The 22,860-nt window shown below is 36.3% G+C and overlaps 1 protein-coding gene across 4 annotated transcripts in view; it reads right to left on the bottom strand.

Annotated features, from left to right (window-relative positions):
- The window catches only part of PAN3 (poly(A) specific ribonuclease subunit PAN3), a 159,289-nt gene that overhangs the window by 12,276 nt on the left and 124,153 nt on the right, over positions 1-22,860 (bottom strand). For 2 of the 4 annotated variants that reach the window (XM_003913715.5, XM_009191692.4), the window contains 10 exons: positions 21,898-22,002; positions 21,002-21,059; positions 15,902-16,063; positions 15,568-15,684; positions 15,378-15,479; positions 11,606-11,771; positions 10,411-10,501; positions 5,102-5,241; positions 1,905-2,034; positions 1,074-1,138 (listed from right to left, as the gene is read on the bottom strand). In XM_003913715.5, coding sequence (XP_003913764.3) covers positions 1,074-1,138; positions 1,905-2,034; positions 5,102-5,241; positions 10,411-10,501; positions 11,606-11,771; positions 15,378-15,479; positions 15,568-15,684; positions 15,902-16,063; positions 21,002-21,059; positions 21,898-22,002 — 1,136 coding nt within the window. The remainder of the gene's footprint in view (positions 1-1,073; positions 1,139-1,904; positions 2,035-5,101; positions 5,242-10,410; positions 10,502-11,605; positions 11,772-15,377; positions 15,480-15,567; positions 15,685-15,901; positions 16,064-21,001; positions 21,060-21,897; positions 22,003-22,860) is intronic. The other 2 variants (XM_009191690.4, XR_002518255.2) reach the window with 2 other exon arrangements.

The following is a 22,860-nucleotide window of genomic DNA, read 5'->3' as shown; positions in this document are numbered from 1 at the left end:
ACACATGTGCACGTGTGTAGGGAAGAGGATGAATCATTACCTGAATTATAGATGGGGGGAAAATCAAGAATAGAACTATAAACATACACTTTAAAGTAAAGAGATAAATGCTAGAAGAAACAGCCAAAAGAGTTTATTAAAAATGGTTTAACATATATTATGTTCTCCTCATTTAGAAAAATTACTAGGGAAAACATTAAATGAGTCTTTTGACTTTGAAGAAAAGCAAGTGGACTTCAATTTCATGGTTTAAAAAAAATCCCTCAAGTAGTAGTATTTATCTCTCACCTATCTCTATTAACAAATCAAACATTCCTGAAATGTAACTTACACTACAGTCGTAATTGCAAATTCTATTCTACCTGTCTTTGACAGTTATGTAATACAAACATCAGCTCTGCTTGTGTATATATGGTTAACATTAACTTACAAATGAGGTGGAACTAAGTGACAAATAGTGTAAAAGGTAATGCCTCTCCAATGCCACTGATATGATGGCTAAAAAAAGTGTACTTTAGGACAAGCGTGGGACTCACGCCTGTAATCCCAGCACTTTGGGAGGCCAAGGTGGGTGGATCACCCGAGGTCAGGAGTTCGAGACCATCCTGGCCAACATGGTGAAACCCCACCTCTACTAAAAATACAAAACTTAGCTGGGTATGGTGGTGTGCACCTGTAGTCCCAGCAATGTACTTTAATAGAAGGTGAGAGGCATGCAAAAATTAGAGATTTCTCAAGTATTTAAACTGACCAGGGTAAACTGATATGAAACTTCTTCCTCAAAAAGAAGATAGGGTAGAGGTAGTAGTAGTCATAAAATGTGCCCTCACATGCAAACCACAAGAGATTTCTAACGCAGCATATTTTCTGTAAGTATACATGTGTGTAAAATTCATAAGGACAGCCACACCTAAGCTGTTGTAAAAATAGCACCTTAACAGCTAACACAATCTTAAGGTCACTTCACGTAAGAATTTTTCTCTCTTCCCAAATAAAACCAGGCATACTTATTCTTATTATGCAAAATAGTGCTCTCGATTAAAAATATATTGTAAAATACTGTAAATCCTTACTCCGGCCTCTCATTGATTGTTCCCAATTTTGCTAGGAGCCTAAACAGTCTTCCATTTTGAACCTCCTATAAAACATTTTAAAAAGAGAAAAATGTTAATGTTCCAGATAACTGAACATAAAAACCAAAATTTACAAAAACTGGTAACCTGTACCAATATTACCTTTAAACGATAAATCCTAACACCCCCACCTTTTGGTTATACTTTTAAACAAACACAATATGTCCATTGCATTTCATAATGGTACTCAAGAAGATTATGGTACTGTCCATAGGAATTGGAAAAGTAACTTACATGAAAAACCAAGATTTTTGTCACATGACTGTAGCTAAGCCATGAATGAAAAGAACAGTGTCCAGAGGACATAAGAAATTAAAATACTACACATTCAGTGCCAACAAAAATATCTGCAATCTTAGCAAATAAGGCATTATATTTAGTACAATGATTATTTTGTGTATATTTATATACACAGATGCAAGTTGTGTGTACATTCTTTTAATTACACTCTTTACTGGCCAGGCGCGGTGGCTCACACCTGCAATCCCAGCACTTTGGGAGGCTGAGGCGGGCGGATCACTTGAGCTCAGGAGCTGGAGACCAGCCTGGTTAACATGGTGAAATCCTGCCTCTACAAAAAAATACAAAAATTAGCTGGGTGTGGTGGTGTGCACCTGTAATCCCAGCTACTTGGGAGGCTGAGGCAGGAGAATCACTTGAACCCGGGAGGTGAGGTTGCAGTGAGCCGAAATAGCACCACTGCACTCCAGCCTGGGTGACAAAGCAAGACTCTGTCTCAAAAAAAAAAAAAAAAAAAGTTACACTCTTTACCTTTGCAAGGTCTTCCTCTATGACATCATTTCTCATTTGAGCAGCATCCAATTGAGTATAAAATCGAGCACCAATCATGGGCATGATGTCATTTACACTTCGCATCCTGTTTTGGTCAGTCAACAAATACCTACCCAAGATAAAAGAGGAATTACTTGAATGTCCAACACGCAATTTAAAAAACAAGATAACCCACAAACACATAACTGTTTCAGCGGCCATCATCTTAGCACACAAAATTTTGAAAACATTTTAATTCATGCAAGTCAAGCTCATTCTTAAAGCTTAAATATTACATTTCATTCCTCTGGAAAATTGTAAGAGCCAATGGAGAAACAGTAAACATGTCTCTTCTCTACATTTTCACTACTATGGAAATGAGAAAGAAAAGTGAAGTAGGGTTTCACTTACCCATTACTATTTACAAAAGTGCGAGATGAAAAGAGTGTTACAGGTCAGGTGCAGTGGTTCACACTTGTAATCCCAGCACTTTGGGAGGCCAAGGCAGCTAGATCACTTGAGGTCAGGAGTTTAAGACCAGCCTGGCCAACACAGCGAACCCCTGTCTCTACTAAAAATACAAAATTAGCTGGGCATAGTGGCAGGCGCCTGTAGTCCCAGCTACTCAGGAGGCTGAGGCAGGAGAATCAGTTGAACCCAGGAGGCAGAGGTTGCAGTGAGCCGAGATGGCACCAACGCACTCCAGCCTGGGCAACAAAGCGAAACTCCATCTCAAAAAAAAAGGAAACAAACAAAAAACAAAAATAAATTAAGAAAAAGAAAAGTTTTGTGTGTGAGAGAGAGTGTGTGTGTGACAGAGTCTTGTTCTATTGCCAGGCTGGAGTGCAGCAGCGTGATCTCGGCTCACTGCTACATCCGCCTCCCAAGTTTAAGCGATTCTCCTGCCTCAGCCTCCCGAGTAGCTGGGACCACAGGCATGCGCCACCAAGCCCAGCTAATTTTGTATTTTTAGTGGAGACGGGGTTTCACCATGTTGGCCAGGATGGTCTCGATCTCTTGACCTCATGATCTGCCTGCCTTGGCCTCCCAAAGCACTGGGACTACAGGCATGAGCCACTGCACCCAGCCAAAAAAGAAAAGATTTTTAGAAACTTTTTTGAGAGGACTAAAAGGGAGTGGGTGAGGGGTGTGGAGCTTTTCCTGTTGCTCTTCAAAGATTAATTTTCAAAACTAAAACTGGGTTTTCAATTTTGCTAAATTGAATGAGCCTAACTTTTTAAGAAGCTGTCCTCTGCTCTAAAACTTAATTTACAAGGTATCATGACACACTCATTTCTGAGAAATGCAGTAACACACAGCAGAAGTAACCAGTTCAATTTCTTCTATCATTAGAACAGTGGCAGAAAATACTACATATTTCAAGGGCTACCTGTTAGAACACAAAGATTCTCAATCATCTATTGCCGCTTATTCTATAGGTAAGCCATTCTTGCCCTTTCTCATGAAAGCAGCCTCCTACTCCTTCACTCTTCTGCTTATAATTCTCTTATTTTCTTCATAGGTCTTATCACTACCTGAAAATATCTCACTGGTTTTTATGTTTATTTACTCTTTATTCCCATTAGGGTGTAAGCTCCAGGAGATGGGAATTTTGTTCACCTCATTCAAAGTATCCTGTATTCGGCATATACTAGTCATTCTTTTTTTGGATAAATGAATAGTTACACCCATGTGAAGAAACTACATCTTAGCAATTCATCTGTAATTACGGACCTATTTGTACCCTGCTAATCATATTTAATGTTACTACAGGCTATGTGACTTTGGCAAGTTATTTGATCTCTGTGGCTCAGTTTTGTGTCTCTAAAATGGGACTAATAATGGTACCTAATTTATACGGTTATTGGGAGAATTAAAAAAATTAATTCCCATCAAGCAGTTTGAAAGGGCCTGATACATGGTTTAATTACTCCATCAATTTTAGTTTGTGGTTATTATTAAAGTATGGCTTTTTTGTTTATCCATTTTTTTATTAAAGAAAATTTCAAACATTTATAATACTAGAAGAGTAATGTAATGAATCTCCATGTATCATCACCCAGTTTCAATAATTATTAACATATGGCTAATTGATTATTTTTATGTCCTCTATCCCCACTTCTTTAAAAAGGAAAATTTAGAGATTATAACCTGAAATTATTTGAGGCATCCTAGGTATTTGCAAACTAAGGCTAGGAATCACTGTTGTGATCATAAATAAAACAAGTATTTTTATTGAAAAGATAAATCATCGTATTTGAATTTGATTATGAATACAATCCAGACAACCACTGGCTTCTAGTGCTGTCACAAGCAGGACATTTATGCCAGTGTAACAAACAACAGGTGGGCAATCCCACCCTCCATCCCCCAATTCATACCCCAGGGCTGGTCCAAAAAGAAACTGGATCATCCAGGGCTACACAGAAAGATCAGAAGGGGCAGCTGTAAGCTAAAAGAGACTGTTGATTAGCACCTCTTCTCTAGCACAGCTCATAACTGTAATCAAGGTTGTGGTTGCCCACCCTCTGGGATCTCTCAGTAGTAGCTATATCTTAGGGAGAAGTCCTTCTGTGGTGACAGTAGTCCACAACAGGTTTCTCTTAAGCCAAATTAATCTCAACTCCATACTCAAGGATTCTCTGGAATCTTAAGACACTGGAGCATAAGCCTGGGGGGTCTCCACACAAATGCTTTCCGGAATGGGTGTTTTGGCCAGGGTACATGACTGGATTGCACCTGAGGCTAATTCATGATGGCTTTCACACTCTCTAGAGCAGCACTATCCAACAGAACTCCCAAGATGAGGGAAATATTCTATGTCTGTGCTGTCCAATTATGTTAGCCAGTAATTACATGTGGCTGCTGAGCTCTTGAAATGTGACTAGTGTAACTGAAGAAGTAAACTTTAAATTTCAATTAATATCAATGTAAAAGGTCACATGCAGCTAGTGGATACCAACAAACTTCTACTGGGTACCCTTTGACCAAATGTTTAAAACATCAGTAACTAATTTAAACACACTGGTTTATCAATTTATCTAAGAAATATTTATTTTGCAATAAAAATAAAGAAATAAAGTTTCTGTTTTGTTTGATTTTAAATAGTGGGAACCAAAACAATCACTTAAAACAAAAAAAGCTCTGTCTTATCACAAATAATCATTCTATACAATTTATCATATATTAAAACTTACAAAATCAGATTCTTCAGGTCAGAGGAATAGTTGATTGTCACCAGTTCCATGGCTTTCTGTAAATTCTCTCGCTGAATTCCTGCCAAAGAGTTGCAAGCCAAAGCCAACACAACTTTTCCTAATGATATCAGATCTGCTTGCTGACATGAAAGAATAAACATAACTTTTAATTTTCATTTCATAGGTACTCATTTCATACACTGACACCACTGCCTAAATGGAAAAAGCATCATTATAAAATAAGCTGCAGGCAGGGTTCTCAAACAGCGGTGCTCCTCAGAATAACCTGGAGCTTATTAAAAAGATGACTTCTGAGCCTCTCCACCAGATTCTCACTGGATGGGTCCAGAAAACGGCTCAACATTTCTAAAGCACCCAGGTAATTCTGATGAAGGTAGTTCTAGGTCCACGCTTTAAGAGACTTTAAGCAATTCCCATGCCAACTACAAATTGCCATTTTTAAAAGTTTTTCTTTCTAACTTTTTTAAATTTAAATAGAGCTAATATTCTTCTCTATTACAACAAATTTAAGGTTACTATACATTTGATTTGCTACGACCACTGTAACTTAAGACACACACTTTTCTCATTTTCTGTTACCCCCAGAATATAGTGTGAATGTGAAGGATTATCTGAAGAAAAGTTATCCTGTTACAAACATTAGCATTAACCAGATTTTAGAGCAAATTCTCTAGAACATCAAAAATGCTACAAACCTCAATGAATGACATCCCATCTATCTTTGTTTCCAAATAGACTATTTTTACTCACACTATAACAGATCTTTAAGCTCTGGAACCACCAGCTGCTTTCCTAAAACCTCTCCCACTCAAGATTTACCATTATGAGGCTTTCCTTCTAAAAGGATTTTCAAAAGACAGCTGTCTGAATTAAGTCCTTTATCACCTATAACTCCAGGAAACAGTATGGTCATCCCAAGTGGCCCTGATTGGTAGGAAGCTATCAACAACTACATGCCTTACAGAATGGAGTACTTCAGAATTAACATGAAACCACCTGAAGCAATTTCTACAACAGACATTTGCAGATCTTTAAAATCTGAGAACTCATCTAAATTATTAGACACATGTTCATTTACTGAGCGTTAGTTTATTATAAGGAATTTTCAAGCCTAGCTGTACATTATCATCACTTGAGGAGCTTAAAAACAAAACCAAAATCATCTAGTAGCCATCCCCTCATCTCAATTTTGGTATAATCAGTCTGGGATCAAAATCTAGGTATTGGTATTTTTCTAAGCTTCCACAAATGATCGTGATATGCAGCCAGGATTGAGAACCACTGGTTTGTTGGAATATTTGTCACTTTAAGGCAATCATTAGTGAAATTCTAGCATTATATGGTTATCCTTAACAACACCCTACCCAAATAATGAGTAAATTTTAACATTAAACTCCATCACTAAAATAACATTTAAAAGTTCATAGTAAAAAATTTATCCGAAACTAGCATTTGTGAATCTGACACTGAATAGGAGATAAGGAGACAGACTGATTAGGTAGAGAAACTACTTCGAATCTATTAGAAAAGATCCAAAGATTCACGCCAGAAAACTTTGTAAACTTCACTGGTGGAAGAGTCAGGAGACAAGAATGGCAGGAGGGAAGCTGGCATGGGAAGGAGTACTATTACTGTTGCCATCATTTCTGTTCGCTGGAGGACACTGTGATGAACTCCAAAAAGAACGTCTCTCAATCACACTTTAGATCAAGTAAAACATTCCAAGTTATATTCATGAAATTATAGAAATCTCAGCCAAAAGAAATCAGTGCATGTAAATGCCAACTATAAATTTCTATGGGCGATTCAATCCAAAGTATCCAGCAAAGCACAGCAAAGACTGTGGCTGTTTATCACATGTTTGAGCAGCAGATATCAACACCCAGTCTTCCAGCTCTTTCAACAGCAGAATTTTCAGTTTGTTCCACCCTGAACTGATGCTGTATTAAGCCTCCCTCCCAGAATATTCCATTATTCTCTATTATGAGACAGAAAACCAAAATGGTCCAAGAGAGCTGAAGAACCAGATGGTTTTAAAAAATAACAATATCTGATTTTCAGTACATCCCACCACCTCTCTAAAGCGGACTCAAGGTGAGAACATCCGCTTTTAGAAATAAAGTACACGTGTGACACAGTCCAGATTAAATTAGAGGTTATTTTAAACAAAAGAAGTTAATAAAATCTTAATTAAGAGAGTTTCACACCATAAAACTCAGTAACTCTCCTTTCCTTATTTCTCAGCTAAATAATTTTCCATTTGTTATTTTGCTTCTTACCTCCATCTGGTTTTCCCCCCATTTGTTGAATTCAGGAGATTTGCCCCCCAACTGATTTTCAGTTTCTTCCTGATTCTTGACTTCTTGATTTCTTTTTCTGATTCTATCTATGGCTCTACTTATGTCCATTTTACTCAAAGTCAGTCTCTATTCACGTGTCTGAAACAGACTATGAAAAATATACTACAAGAAACAATGCACTCCTCATGTATCCTCTTCTCTGTAAAATCACACTCCCCCTTTGGAACTATCTTTCATTCTTTCCTATACCTTACTATAATAAACTATATTAAAAAATCAGCTACACATATATACCCAAAAAAAGAAAGCCTGATATATGTCCTTCAATGCTGAAAAAAAATAAAGAGGTGATAATTAATTGAAGGTTGCCTGATTTTATGAATGAAGGCATATCCTGACTTACAAATATTAATAAGTTGCCCTAAATGCTTACATAAACTTGGTTGTTTGGAACTCAGAGATTTTTTCTTATGAAAAGTTTTGTTTTTCAAGGTAACTACACAACCCATAACATACCTGAAAAGGAACCCTATTGAGAAAAGAACGAGGAGCATGTGCAGTTTTGTTTTTGTTTTTAATGCAGACAGGGGTTTCTAGATACTTACATTAGAAGATGATGGTACTGCTCTAAAAATGTGTAATTTTCCTTCAAAAATATAATATTATCTGCTTGGATGTATATCCAAGTGTATATAATCTCTAATATTTTAAAAGTCAATAATCTGTCACTTTGGAAGCATAAAGGTCATAAAGAAAAATTAATCAGAGCCAACTAGTTAGGCACTAAGTATAAGAAGATAAGAATGACAGTAGCTAAGAAACAACATCTCCAGATAAGAAAGAGGCAGCAAATGCCCTCAGGCAGAAGAACACAATGCAGCTGTTGGGGGAAAAAAAAAGAACTAATCACCTTCCTCCCTGTTTTGCCCACTAGATGTTGCTATCAACCAGAACAGCTCGGCTGCTGCTGAGGTTAGATGGGCACAAGCAGAGGGGAAGGAGGATGTGAAATGTCTGCAAACAACCGAATGCAATGAGTGCCTGCAAGTCTTTGGGACTGCACTGTCTGTGGTTTACCAGCAAAAGAGATTGATGCATGAACTGAAATACTAAACAGTGATTAGACTCTACTTCTCATTTTATCCTTTTTGTTCTAAAATTCTATCAGTGAATTAAAATCTTCTTCTAAAACTTTAAACAAAATAAGTTGAAAAGAGAAGAGCAATAAGGTGTTTCTCCATGTAATTAAGAAATTATGCCTTACAGCAAACCTTTGTCAGTTAATAAATGTTCAAAAAACTCAAAAACTTCTTATACACAAAGAACTAAAATTGTCTTAAAATCACAGCTGCCTATCCTAATGTGAAGCATTCCAATACAAACTGAATAACCTATTTACTTTAGTTTTGTTACCTGCGGAGTAATCAAGGCAAATGCAACTATTCCTTCTCTGAGATGGAGTCTCGCTGTGCTACCCAGGCGGGAGTGCAGTGGCACGATCTTGGCTCACTGCAACCTCCGCCTCCGAGGTTCAAGCGATTCTCCTGCCTTAGCCTCCCAAGTAGCTGGGACTACAGGTGGGTGCCATCACAAACCTGGCTAATTTTTGTATTTTAATAGAGACGGGGTTTCACCATGTTGGCCAGGCTGGTCTCGAGCTCCTGAGCTCAAGTGATCTGCCCACCTCAGCCTCCCAAAAACACTGGGATTACGGGTGTGAGCCACCGCACCTGGCCTAAAGCAACTGTTCTTAATGCTTGAAGAAATACGTTCTTATTATTCAATACTTTATCATTTAAATCAGGAAATAAGAAGCAGCAAAATAGCTAAGAAACATCACAATGCCTAAATCAACACTAATAAAATGAAGTCAGACAATAATCAAATACTAATAATGTATAAGAAGTGAGTGATATGTTCCGACTAAATTTTAAAAATTACTTAGAAAATGGCAATCCAACAACAAACCTCTGAAAACATTTCTAAAATTTTATGACTGGTAGTCAGACAAGTGTTCTAAAAGTAAAAATAATAGGTGTAATTAAAGGAGTGAAAAAGAAGGGTGTCATTTAATATAGTCCATTCATTTGATGAGTCTGTTTTAATCTATCTATGCTTAGGACACGTTTCCTAAATCACATAAATACATTTTCATTTTGAACAGTTAAGAGTCTGACATTGTCATGAGGCCGGGCACAGTGGCTCGTGCCTGTAATCCCAGCACTTTGGGAGGCCAAGGTGGGCGGATCACCTGAGGTTGGGAGTTCGAGACCAGCCTCACCAACATGGAGAAATCCCATCTATATACTAAAAATACAGAATTAGCATGGTGGCGCATGCCTGTAATCCCAGCTACTCAGGAGGCTAAGGCAGGAGAATGCTTGAACCTGGGAGGCAGAGGATGTGGTGAGCCGAGATCGTGCCATTGCACTCCAGCCTGGGTAACAAGAGTGAAACTCCGCCTAACAAAAAAAAAAAAAAAGTGTCTCTGACATTGTCATGAATTCCCTTTATTCCAGCCTACAAGGGCTCTACACTAAATACATCAAAATGGTTAAGAAATACCAGCCTGGGCAACATAGTGAGCCTCCATCTCTGCAAAAAATAAAAATAAAAAAAATTTTAGCCAGGCACAGTGGTGCACATCTATGGTTCCAGCTACATGGGAGGCTGAGGTGAGAGGATTGCTCGGGTCCAGTTCAAAAGCTGCAGTGAGCTGACTGCACCACTGCACTCCAGCCCAGGTGACACAGCAAGACAGAAGCAAAAGAAAAGAAAGGAAAAGAGAGAGAAAGAAATAAAGAGGGGAAAGGAAAGGAAGACAAGAAAAGAGAGGAAGGGGAGGGGAGATACATGTTCAAAGTCTGCACAGAGACTACCCCAAAATAAATTAAAATCTAGGCTTAAAACACTGAAATACTTTAAAATGAACAAAATTTGTATTTAATAAAGGAAAACAAGTAAATATCCATGTTAATTCTTACTCACCTGGTACTGGGCCATCAATGCCAATGGATTATTATTTTGACTGTTATCAAATGTTAAAACATCAAAAACTCCAACACAATTTACTCGCAACCTTTAAGGACCAGATAATTTAAAGAAAATAATTAAAATAAGTTTTTTAAAAATTGCATACTCATGGAAAAGTAACATTTCCCAAAATATTAGGAAGGATCTCAGAATTGAGTTTAACTTCCAACCTACCCCACACCACCTCCACCAACCACCATTTTGGAAATGGGAAAATTAAGGCTCAGAGATATCAAGTGATATACCTACAGCTGTAAAAGTCAGAAACGGACAAAGCCAGAACTATAACTCACATCTCTTGACTAACAGATCAGTGTCCTTTTCACCATTCCAAGCTGTTTATTAGTTATTCATAAAAGAGAACTAGTTAGCTTTCTAACACTTGCAAAAGATGTACCAGACACTGTTCTAAGCATTTTACATGACTTATTCAAATCTCTCAATAACTTTTTGAGGGGTACCTCATAAATAAGCAAAATGGAGTTAGTAGTACACTTGTCTAATAAGGTTGTCGAAACACAATTTGAAGAAGTAACTTATTCAACGGCATATCAATAGTGACTATCAAAGCCAGAATATGAACTTAAATAACTTGGTACCAGATCTATAGCTCTATGCTATGCAGCCCAAGACAATCTCAAAATTACAGCAACTCAAAACTCAGGTGAAGAGAACACTGATAACTGTACCAGTTGCTCTCAAAGCATGTGACTCAATAGCAGCAACGGCAACATCTAGAAACTTGTTAAAAATGCAAATTCTTAGGCCCCAGTGCAGACTTATGAATGAAAAACTCTTGGGGTAGGGCCCAGCAAGCTGTGTTTTGTAAGTCCTCCAGGTGATTCTGATTCATGCTAGAATTTGTGAACCATGGTGCTACATAGAAAAGTTGTACTGATACTATCTTTATATTCCCCTAACCCTAACCACATATTCCCTAACCTTTCCCAAGATTTTTGGTTAATAATCAGGCATTTTATTCAGAATTCAACATTTTTTTTAAAAAAAGCTTACAAATTAATTCAAAGTCATAGAAGTTCTTCTGGATGGAATATATGCAAAGGCAGAATTAAAACAATCATGTTTTGTTTACTAAGTTGTCAAAGGTAAGATGCTCAATAAAAGAAACCAAAACTCAAAATGCTAGTACCTTGTTTTGCCAGTTATCAGAATCTTTGTTGGATCCATAACTCGACATGCCAAACCTGCTGTATGAATGGTACGCAATGCAGAACTTAGTTGGACAATATATGCCCAAATAAGAGATTCTGGCAATAATCCAGCATGTTGCCTGGGCAACGGTCCATCATGTTGACCTATACAGCAAAGAAATCCAAAAAATGACATCTTAAGTAATCAACTAAAAGACTAAAATATTAAAACCAAAATTAGCAAAGATAATTCATGTACACTCATGGCACAACATGTCAATTTATATATCTCTGTAATTTAAGTTTAATCTATTGCCCAAAGGTTCCTGTCCGAGATTATGACTTTTATATTGTTACCAGCAACAGGGCTCTCACTGAAATGCTCTTTTCTGTAACCACATAATTACTGAATAAAAATTATTTAAAGTAAGAATTTATATTTAATTGTTAACCAAATAAATATAAAAACAGAAACTGTAGAGGTTATTCCACTTAAAATATGGCTGGCTAATCCTACCCTGTATTATTGTTTAGGCATGTGAGAGCTGTTCATTGTGTGGCTTGATGAAAATAAAAGTCTCGGCCGGGCGCGGTGGCTCAAGCCTGTAATCCCAGCACTTTGGGAGGCCGAGACGGGCGGATCACGAGGTCAGGAGATCGAGACCATCCTGGCTAACACGGTGAAACTCCGTCTCTACTAAAAAAAATACAAAAAACTAGCCGGGCGAGGTGGCGGGCGCCTGTAGTCCCAGCTACTCGGGAGGCTGAGGCAGGAGAATGGCGGGAACCCGGGAGGCGGAGCTTGCAGTGAGCTGAGATCCGGCCACAGCACTCCAGCCTGGGTGACAGAGCGAGACTCAGTCTCAAAAAAAAAAAAAAAGTCTCTACCATCACTTACGGTGAATGTTCGTTTTCCTTATACCACTCGGCCCCTCTATCACAAAGGTGTATTCTATTAACTCATTAAGTGGTTTTTGATAATATTTTCTAGGTCATTGTTAATATATTGTAAATCAGTAGAAAAGGAGACATATAAATTTAATCAAGATTTTGTAATTATTCCAAGGAATATGTCCTTATATTCTTTTCTTTGTGGAAACAGTTTTGCTATGTTGCCCAGGCTGATCTCCAACTCCTGGGCTCAAATGATCCATATTTCTCAGCCTCCCTAAGTGCTGGGATTGCAGACATGAGCCGCTACGCCCTGTCGACCTTATATTCATATTGTTGTAAAACAACCTTTTGTGAATCAGTTATAAAAAGCAACATAATTAAATGGTTAATTATGTACTTACAATAAATAACAAATATGTACTTATGGCTTGAAATAAAATTTCCGGTAAGCAGCATATACAAAATTCAAAAATAATTATCTCTCAATTTGGACAGAAGATAATACACTCTGGAAATATGTGTAAGAAGACTCAAAAAAATGGCACTGGTAACAAATGCCAAGCCAATCTCAAAAATGACTATCAATCGTTTAAATGAAACTATTAATAAATGTAGTAATAAGGAAACAGAGTTTTTACAGCAAACATATATATAGTGCTTACTGTCTGCCAGACTCTGTTCTAGTTGTTTTACTGATATAGACTCATTCTGAATCTTGTATCAACTCCATATGGTATGCTATTCTTCCCATTTTCTAAATTAACATATTTCTTATACTTTGCTATTTTTTTCATTTGTGCTAAGATAATAAATTACATAGTATAGGAAAATGGTAGGCTTTTATGCATGTACGGTATGGTTAGGGAAGTTACGACTACTCAAACAATACTTTAAAATATTAAAAGGACTACTTCCTATGAAAATGTAAACATTAGTATATTAATCAGTGAACACCAAAAACAGAATAATTACGATTAAAAAATTACTGGAAAAGAATGCTATAAAACAGTGGGTCTCAAAAGAAACCACTCCAGCATTTGGCAACATCTGGAGATATTTCTGGCATTACAATTGGGGTAGAGGGGGATTGCTACTGGCATTCAGTAGGCAGAACCAGGCCCTTCAGTCAGAAGAGGCCACTATAAACATTCTGAAATGCACAAGACAGCCCCCACAAAAATAATTATCCAGCTCAAAATGTCAATACTGCTTAAGTTGAGAAACACAGTTATAAATTAAAGCCAACAGTCATTTCACAGGTGTTACTACCAAAATAAATTGGAGCAACAACTATAGTCATCTATAAGAAAAGCTGTACCACATCCCCTTCCACAAAATTATGCATGTGTCTACAGATGACATAGCAAAAGGAAAAAAATGACCACATTCTATGTTAAATGTGAAACAGCCATGTAACCACAACTTTCTTTTTTCAACTGTCAGAATGCAAAAAGCGAAGTAACAAGTAAACAGAAGTAATCTATTTTTGTCTATAATTAGAGTCTTTAAAGAGAGTTGCAATCTGAAAGATACTAGAATATGGACTCAAATCTTTCTCCCCTCCTCTTTAATTTTCAAGTCAAGAAAATCTTAAAAAGATTAAAAAGCATAATGTGATGCTTCTTTCTTGCCCCCAGAGACTGAGACCTTCCCCAAATACATAAATTAATGAATAGAACATCTCAAAATGGATTTATTTTTCTCTGAAATCATTTACCCTTTAACACACATTTGTTAGACTTCAAGTATTCTGGTTGTTTGCAAAATCTCAATGATAAAACAATTCTTTAAGTATATATTAGAAAGGGGCAAAAAATAAAATATTCCATGTTTAAGGAAAAGTTACTTAAAATTCTATTTTGAAACCTTAGATTAAGTAATATGGAATCCAACCTTCAAACTAAAGCATTTGTTTAGGGAAATAATTATCTAAAGAACAATATAGTCATAGTAGGAATCATTAAATTATATTGAGAGAATATAAAAACTATAGGGAAAATACTTTCAATAAAGAAAAGATGTAATATGATATAAAATGTTAAAACAAAAACAAAACAATGCAAAAGGAGATGAAAACAAAACAAAGCAAGACTGGAAAGAAATGTACTAAAAGATTCATAACGGTTGCACTTAGGCAGGGAAGCCATAAAGACTGTTCCTAACTAAGCTACTGAATTTTCCAAGACACCTTTATTAAGAGAGCATTATAATTTTAAAAGAAAAACATTTTAAAGAGAAAAACAATTTTAACACATTCCCAGTTATTTAAATATCTGATATCTATGTGAGTCTTCAAAAATCTACCTTATCTTAGTAAATATGCAAAATACATTATATCCTAACTTCTTGACCATCAACTCCATTTCTTTGACATATTTCTTTTTGAAATGTGATATGGTTTGGCCGTGTCATCCAAATCTCAACTTGCATTGTAACTCCCAGAATTCCCATGGTTTTGTGGGAGGGACCTGGTGGGAGATAACTGAATCATGGGGGCAGTTTCCCCGATACTGTTCTTGTGGTAGGGAATAGGTCTCATGAGATCTGATGGTTTTATAGGGGGAAACTCCCTTTACTTGGCTCTCATTTGCTTTTCTTGTCTGCTGCCATGTGAGATGTGCCTTTCACCTCCTGCCATGATTGTGAGGCCTCCCTAGTCACAAAGAACTGTAAGTTCATTAAACCTTTTTCTTTTGTATATTGCCCAGTCTCAGGTATGTCTTTATCAGGAGCATGAGAACGGACTAATACAAAATGCAACAGTCTTTAAACTAAATGATTACAGGGAAAAATGATACATATTTTAAAGTAGAAAACTACTCTTCCACAGAGCAAAAGCATTAGTCAAAATATAGTTTGCCTGTATCTTTTTCTTACCCCACTTTCTCTTGGTGAAATAGGCATCAGCATTAGGGTCATTAAAGTGTCTGCTCATCATAGTTTCTCCTCCAGCATGGAAATCATATGCAAACACAAGAGCTTAAAATAAAACACAAACACTCATTACTGAAAGCTGGCTTCAAATAATGAAGCTCACTAGCAAAAAGACAAATTACAAGTTACTCACAGGGCTCGGCAAATGCTTTAGTGGTGAATACTTCGCGCAAAGTTACGATATTTGAGTGTTGAATTTTCTTCCACATGTCGACCAACACCATGCACTTTGTGTTAACAAGACGAAAACCTGAAAGACAATTTTTCTACTACAGTAAACTCTAATTGACGTCTCCTTCATATTCTATCAGAAATGGAAAGAAAATGCCATATTATACATTGCTCATGAGGTACTAATTTCCAAATAAAAAATTTCCATTCATATGTTAAATAATATATTCAAGAAGGTTTGAATAATCTTAGCCCCAATGATATGATTATAAAAGAAGATAACTGATCTTCCTTACCATGTATCCTCCGAAGGCAATATGGCAGATCATCTTTGCTATTTACAGCTTTGTAGCAAGATGTAATATACCCAAAATTACTTGATTTCTGTATCCGGTTGGGAGGTGGCAGTGGTTCTAGAGGAAATAGGCTATGGTAGCTGTCAACCTCTGTAGGAACTGCTAGAGTAATTCATAAGAAGACTTGAAAATACAGACATTCATAAATCTTTCTCAAAAATATAGAAGAAATCATATTTACTATAAACGCCTTGTATATCACAATGTGCTCTTGTATTATAGAATAAACATAACAATTCCATAAGACAAACTAGCTTCAGTATCAATAAAAATAGGCATTATAATATGACAAAATAACCAAAGAACAACTAAAGTTCATGCATTCAAAAACATTTCCTTTTATAGCACAATACAAATTTGTTTCTCAGAAATAATTTTTATAAACAATTTGAGTTATCACTTAGAGATAAATTTTTCTAGAACAAACATGTTATCAGGTTTATAATCACAACAACATGTATTTTTTAATGATTCAAATACAATCATGTTTTCCAATTGAACACCAACTTATACTTTTCACTTTGTTAACTGTCTTGAATGACTTCGGAATGCTCACAATATTTTAAGTGAACGGAAGATAACCCAACATGTAGTACAGCCATAGTAAACTAACTAGAAGAAAATATAGCAGATGGCAACAATGGTAACCTTTTAAAGGGAGGACTATTATTCTTTTCTTTACATTATTTGGTATTTGCCAAATGTTTTATAATATACATGTTTAACACTATTTTTAAAACATGGTATTATGTCTGTTAAAAAAAAAACCTACAAACAAAAACAACTGATAATTTTTGACCTCTGACTGGTAAGAAACACAGATGAAACCCTATTAAGAAAACTAATTCCAGAAGACAGGCTCAAAATGATCCTTCCTCTGCATTTGCCAAATACTTTATGCTCATTATTTCTTAGTTCTCACAACAATCCCATGAGGTATAATTCCCTATTTCATAAATAAAGATAATAAGGATTGCATAGCTGACAGAGAAAGGTAGGATGCAAACCCAGGACTTTTTGATTCTATAGTCATAATCTCTACATGGCATTTGGGCCATAATGAAAAACAAATGTAGAATGATTAAAATGTCATCAAGTGGCATGTTCTACTTAAATAAAGGCAGTATACTGCCATGTGTCATGGCATGTGACTACAGTCCTAGCTACTTGGGAGGCTGAGGCAGCAGAATCACTTGAACCCAGGAGTTGAATTCAGCCTGGGCAACATTTAAGACCTTATCTCTTAAATAAATAAATAAATAAATAAATAAATAAAACAAAAGCAATATAATGGAAGAATACACACAAGTGAATACAGTTGTAACTTTTACTTTTGTGCATTTACCTAGTTTGTATTTGAATGAACACTATGTCCATAAGGAAGTCAAATGATAAATTTTGCTTTCCAGCTATTTCATTTATTAAGGAGCACTTAATACAGGATTAATTTCAAATCAGTAAAATATACTGAGCACCTACTATGTACTAATGAACCTAAACTAAAGAAATATACGTTCTTACCCTCAAGAGGCCTAGAGAAAAATAAAGAACACAGATTTATATAAAACATGTAAGAGGTAAAGTCCCCATTTAAGAAGTACAATTCGCAGTAACACTGGTTCTCAAACGTCAGCACCTGTCACAATCACCTAAAGCCTTGTTAAAATATAGTTTGCTGGGCCCCAATCCCTGAGTTTCTGATACAATCTGAAGTGGGATCCAAGAACTTACAATTCTAACAAGTTCCTAAAAGTCAATGAAAATGAGGCCTCTGGTTAAGGAATCATACTTTGAGAGCTAATACACTATGAAAATACAAAGAACAGAGCAATTCCCAAGGATATTAGGCACTCGTTTGCTATGGGGTTGCTAGTAAATTATTACAACTTACAAATCAATGGTGTTTAACTGATATCCCTTGGAAAGCAATTTGGTTCTATGTACTAAACTTTAAAACCACTTCTACTTTACATTTTTCTTTCTGTCTTTTTTTTGTAGACAGAGTCTCACTCCGTCACTCAGGATGGAGCGCAGTGGCACAATCTCACTGCAACCTCCACCTCCCGGATTCAAGCGAGTCTTGTGCCTCAGCCTCCTGAGTAGCTGGAATTACAGGTGGGCGCCATCACACGTGGCTAATTTTTGTATTTTTAGTACAAATGGGGTTTTACCATGTTCGCCAAGCTGGTCTCAAACTTCTGACCTCAAGTGACCCACTCACCTTGGCCTCCCAAAGTGCTGGGATTACAGGTGTCAGTCACTGCGCCCGGAGCTGTTTTCTTTTTTATATATTTTTAAAAGAGCATCAGTTGATCAATTATGTACATTTTTTATGCTTAAAAGTAGAAATAATTATAAAAGTATTTCTGAATTATACTGAATCTATATATACATCAGTTTAGAAATATTTGAAGTATTTCTTCTAAGGAAAAAAATATTTCCTACAGAAGAAAAAAATTAAGTAGATGAATATGTTCCTGCACTGTAATTCATGATGCCAAAAACTATATGATCAAGTGTCAAACGGCTGAACTATAATGTAAACAAATGTTAAGCATGAAGGGATAGTCAGAAACATAGGGCGGTGTTTGTTTGAAAATGTCTTAAGTTGAAAATTGTGTGCGTACTGATGAATGATGTAAAGTACTCATGGATAGCCGAAAGAGAATGTGACAAAAAAATTTTAAATATTTTATCATCACTGCAAATGCAGATAAAATTAGTTTTTATTTTTTAAAGTATTTTAAAAGTAGATAAAATACATTCATTTATATTTTACAATAGGAGTTTTAGAGTTCTGTTTTAGACATATAAGTTCTTAATTTATTTGAAGTTGACTTTTTAATGTGGCTTGAGATAATCACCCAATTTTATCTTGTCAATATAGAAAACCATTTTTTGTGGTCAAGCACAGTGGCTCATGCCTGTAATCCCAGCACTCTCAGGAGGCTGAGGCAGGTAGAGCACTTGCGTCCAGAAGTTCAAGACCAGCCTGGGCAACATGGTGAGACCCTCTCTACAAAATATACAAAAATTAGCCAAGTGTGGTGGTGTACACCTGTAGCCCCAGCTACTTGGGAGGCTGAGGTGGGGGAATGCTGAAGCCCAGGAGTCAGAGGTTGCAGTGAGCTGCGATCACACCACTGTACTCCAGCCTGGGTGACAGAGCAAGATGCTGCCTCAATCAAAGTTTATTTTTTTAATTAAAAAACCAAAAACCATTTTTCCAATGCTTTCTTTTCCCCATTGATTTGCCACCTTTATCACAGAACGTGTCTGGGCTCTCTGTAATCTGTTCCATTAATCTGTCTAACCCTGTGTCATCATCACGTTTTAGTTACTGTAGACTCAAATCAAACCTCTCCTTCCCTAATACACAAACAAATTCTTCATATGAACATAAATAACAACCATACTCTTCAAAGCACCTTGGATGGTCTTGGCCCTTTATTCTTTGATACATTTTATCATACTTCATGAAAAGATTTGACTGGAAGTTATGCTTTGACTGGAATTCTACTGGATCTGTATGTCAGTTTAGAAAAATTGACATCTTACTTGTTCTGTCTTCCTAATCATGAGTAATCTCTACTAATCTACAGAATTTCACTTTACATTATTTAATACTTCTTAATGAATAAATCTCCCCTGCTGAAATCTCACCTATCTTTTGTTGTATTTATTCCTACATACTGATATTGCATTTTTAAACAGCATTTGCTTTTAATTATATTTTGAAGTTAACTGGGTACTGGCCTACAGAAATGCAACTGATGTATTAATCTTATATCCAGCCATTTTCTACAGTTTGTTATTTCAAATAATGTCTAATCTGCAGTCACATGATTTATAGATGGCAGTTCTATTTTCTCCTTTCCAGTCTTTGTGCCTTCCATTTTTTTTCTTTTTAAACTTTTGCAAAACCTGGCTAAAGCCTCAAATACAATATTAAACAGTTAAGAAAAATTCCAAGATGAATATTTCAAAGGTTATGACAAGTAAGTTCCTTCCCACCTTACCTGGAAAGATCCATCTTAAGAAATAACAGCCATATTTCTTTTAATTCTTTAGCAATCAAGAGACAACACACACTAGACTATGCTGAATTCCTGATTACAACCAGGCATTTTGAGATTATCTTTATGGCAAATGTGTTCCTACTGTATTATTTATGAAATTTTACTAAATTACATCATATTTCATTTATACAGAGTAAGCTTAGGAAAGATATTTTAATATGCTTTAAGAAATATCGTGGTACAGTCTGAAAAACTTTGGTTTAAGTCTGGAATCAGTCAGTTATTTACCAGCCATTGGTTCTAAAGGTAAGTTACTTAACCTGCCAACTTCAGTATTCCTCATATGTAAAGTGGAAATAATATGTCACAGGATGTTTGTGAGGCATAAAGTAAGACATGTAAAGTATTTAATTAGTATACTGTCTGGCACACAGTAGTCTCACAAATGGTACTAATAATTACCGTCCTCTCCTGCTTAAGAACCCATGCTTTATTAAGTTTCAGGAGATAAAAATATTCTAGTGCACAGTAAATCACCATGAATTCTAAAACTATATACACTTTTTATGAACATACATAAAATTAACAGAAATAAACTAGATGATCAGTAGTATCTTGGGGCTGTTCTTTCTTTTTTTTTTTTTTTGAGACAGGGTCTCACTCTGTCACCCAGGCTGGAGTGCAGTGGGACGATTATAGCCAGCTCACTGCAGTCTTGACCTTGAGGGCTCAAGTGATCCTCCTGCCTCAGTCTCTCCTGAGTGGCTGGGACTACAAATGTGCACAACCACGCCTAGCTCATTTATTTTTTGTAGAGACATGTTCCCACTATTTTGCTCAGGCTAGTCTCAAACTTCTGGGCTCAAGCAATCCTTCCGCCTCAGCCTCCCAAACTGCTGGGATTACAGGTATAAGCCACCACGCCCAGCCTGGAACTCTTCTTAGTAATGCATAAAACATGTACTACCACATAAGAATTATAACAGCCTTTAAAGAGAGGAAGGATCAACTTGCATTTTACCTGGCATATCTGCTTGATCAATTTGAGCCATTGTTATTAAATGTCTGTTGATCAGCTCCTATGAAACAGAAATAAGTATATTTCTATTTAAACATAGATTCTGAACCCTGGATTTCCTATTATAATTAAATAACCTAAATACTAATATTTTTGGCATGTGCACTTTTTAAATATTAAAATCATGAAACAACATTTCTAAACATGGTAAAATGTCTGAACTCCAGGCCCAGATAGACTTAGACTTGCCCATAATTAAGACTGAGTTTAAGTAGCTGTGCCACTTACACACAGGTAGCTGGGCTACCCAAAACACATGACTAACACTGTGGCTGAAAATTCAAGGTCTACTAGTAAGCTGGTAATAATTAATTTAAAAAGCACTATACTGGTAGAACTCACTTCTATGAAACAAAAATATTTCTGAGAATCTGAGTGTAAAGTGAAATTCTACATATCAAATAACTAGTTGTTTACCAAAAATTAAACAAAACACTTTTGTAAAACATTCTTTTAAAAAAATATTGAGCTCTCTTAAAAGTTATTTCCTGGGCCAAACTACTTATTTTTAACCTACACCTATTAGAAGAATACTGTTAGAAACCATTGAAATTATTTATATACTTCAAAGAGCCTTTTCAATAGAAATAAAATGAAGTACAGAAGAGCAAACCATTTAAATAGCTATTCTACGTTTTATATCCTAACACAAAATTTATTTGAAATTTTTTTAAAAGACAGGTTTCCTTAAACACACCAATTAAAACTTATAAATTCGATGTGCTTTACTACAGCATATTTGATTAAATAATATGATTTGAAAAGAGCTCTGTTCTTTCCCCTGTTCACTAAAGCACAGGAGACATTAAGTATTCTTACTACGAATTCTGAAAGCATACCTGTCGGAGTTCATCGGCCATGAAGAAGGAAGGTGCATTTGCTTTCGGCTGCATATAAGCAACGTGAGGTGCAGTCGGAGGATAAATATGATAGTTTGGAAACACCTAAAAAGGTAGGAAGGGGGTAAATATAATCACTATTTTTCTTTCTTTTTTTCAGACAGTGTCTTGCTCTGTCACCCAGGCTGGAGTGCAGTGGCGCAATCTCGGCTCACTACAACCTCCGCCTCCCGGGTTCAAGTGATTCTCCTGCCTCAGCCTCACGAGTAGCTGGGATTACAGGCACCCGCCATCATGCCCAGCTAATTTTTCTATTTTTGTAGAGACAAGGTTTCACCACACTGGCCAGGCTGATCTTGAACTCCTGACCTCAGGTGATCCACCTGCCTCGGCCTCCGAAAGTGCTGGGATTACAGGTGTGAGCCACCATGCCCAGCCTCACTAATTTTTCATAATCGATAAGCTTTATCAGTGTTTTGATAAAATTTTAATCTTTACATGATAGCAATAAATTTTAATACATTTTAAAGCTGTAAATAATATTGAAGTAAAAACCTCAGAGAATAGCTGTTATAGAATACTTTCTGAAAGAATTTCATATTAAAAATAATATTTCAGCTGGCACGGTGGCTCACACCTGTAATCCCAGCACTTTGGGAGGCTGAGGTGGGCAGATGACCTGAGGTCAGGAGTTCAAGACCAGCCTGACCAACATGGAGAAACTCCGTCTCTACTAAAAATACAAAATTAGCCAGGTGTGGTGGCACAAACCTGTAATCCCAGCTACTTGGGAGGCTGAGGCAAGAGAATCGCTTGAACCCGGGAGGTGGAGGTTGCAGTGAGTGGAGATCGCGCCATTGCATTCCAGCCTGGGCAACAAGAGCAAAACTCCGTCTCAAATAAATAAATAAATAAATAAATAAATAAATAAAAATAATATTTCAGTAATCAATTAAAAATCTA

Source organism: Papio anubis, chromosome 15 (genome assembly GCF_008728515.1).
Source record: "Papio anubis isolate 15944 chromosome 15, Panubis1.0, whole genome shotgun sequence".
NCBI lineage: Eukaryota > Metazoa > Chordata > Mammalia > Primates > Cercopithecidae > Papio > Papio anubis.
This window is presented reverse-complemented; position numbering and strand designations above follow the sequence as displayed.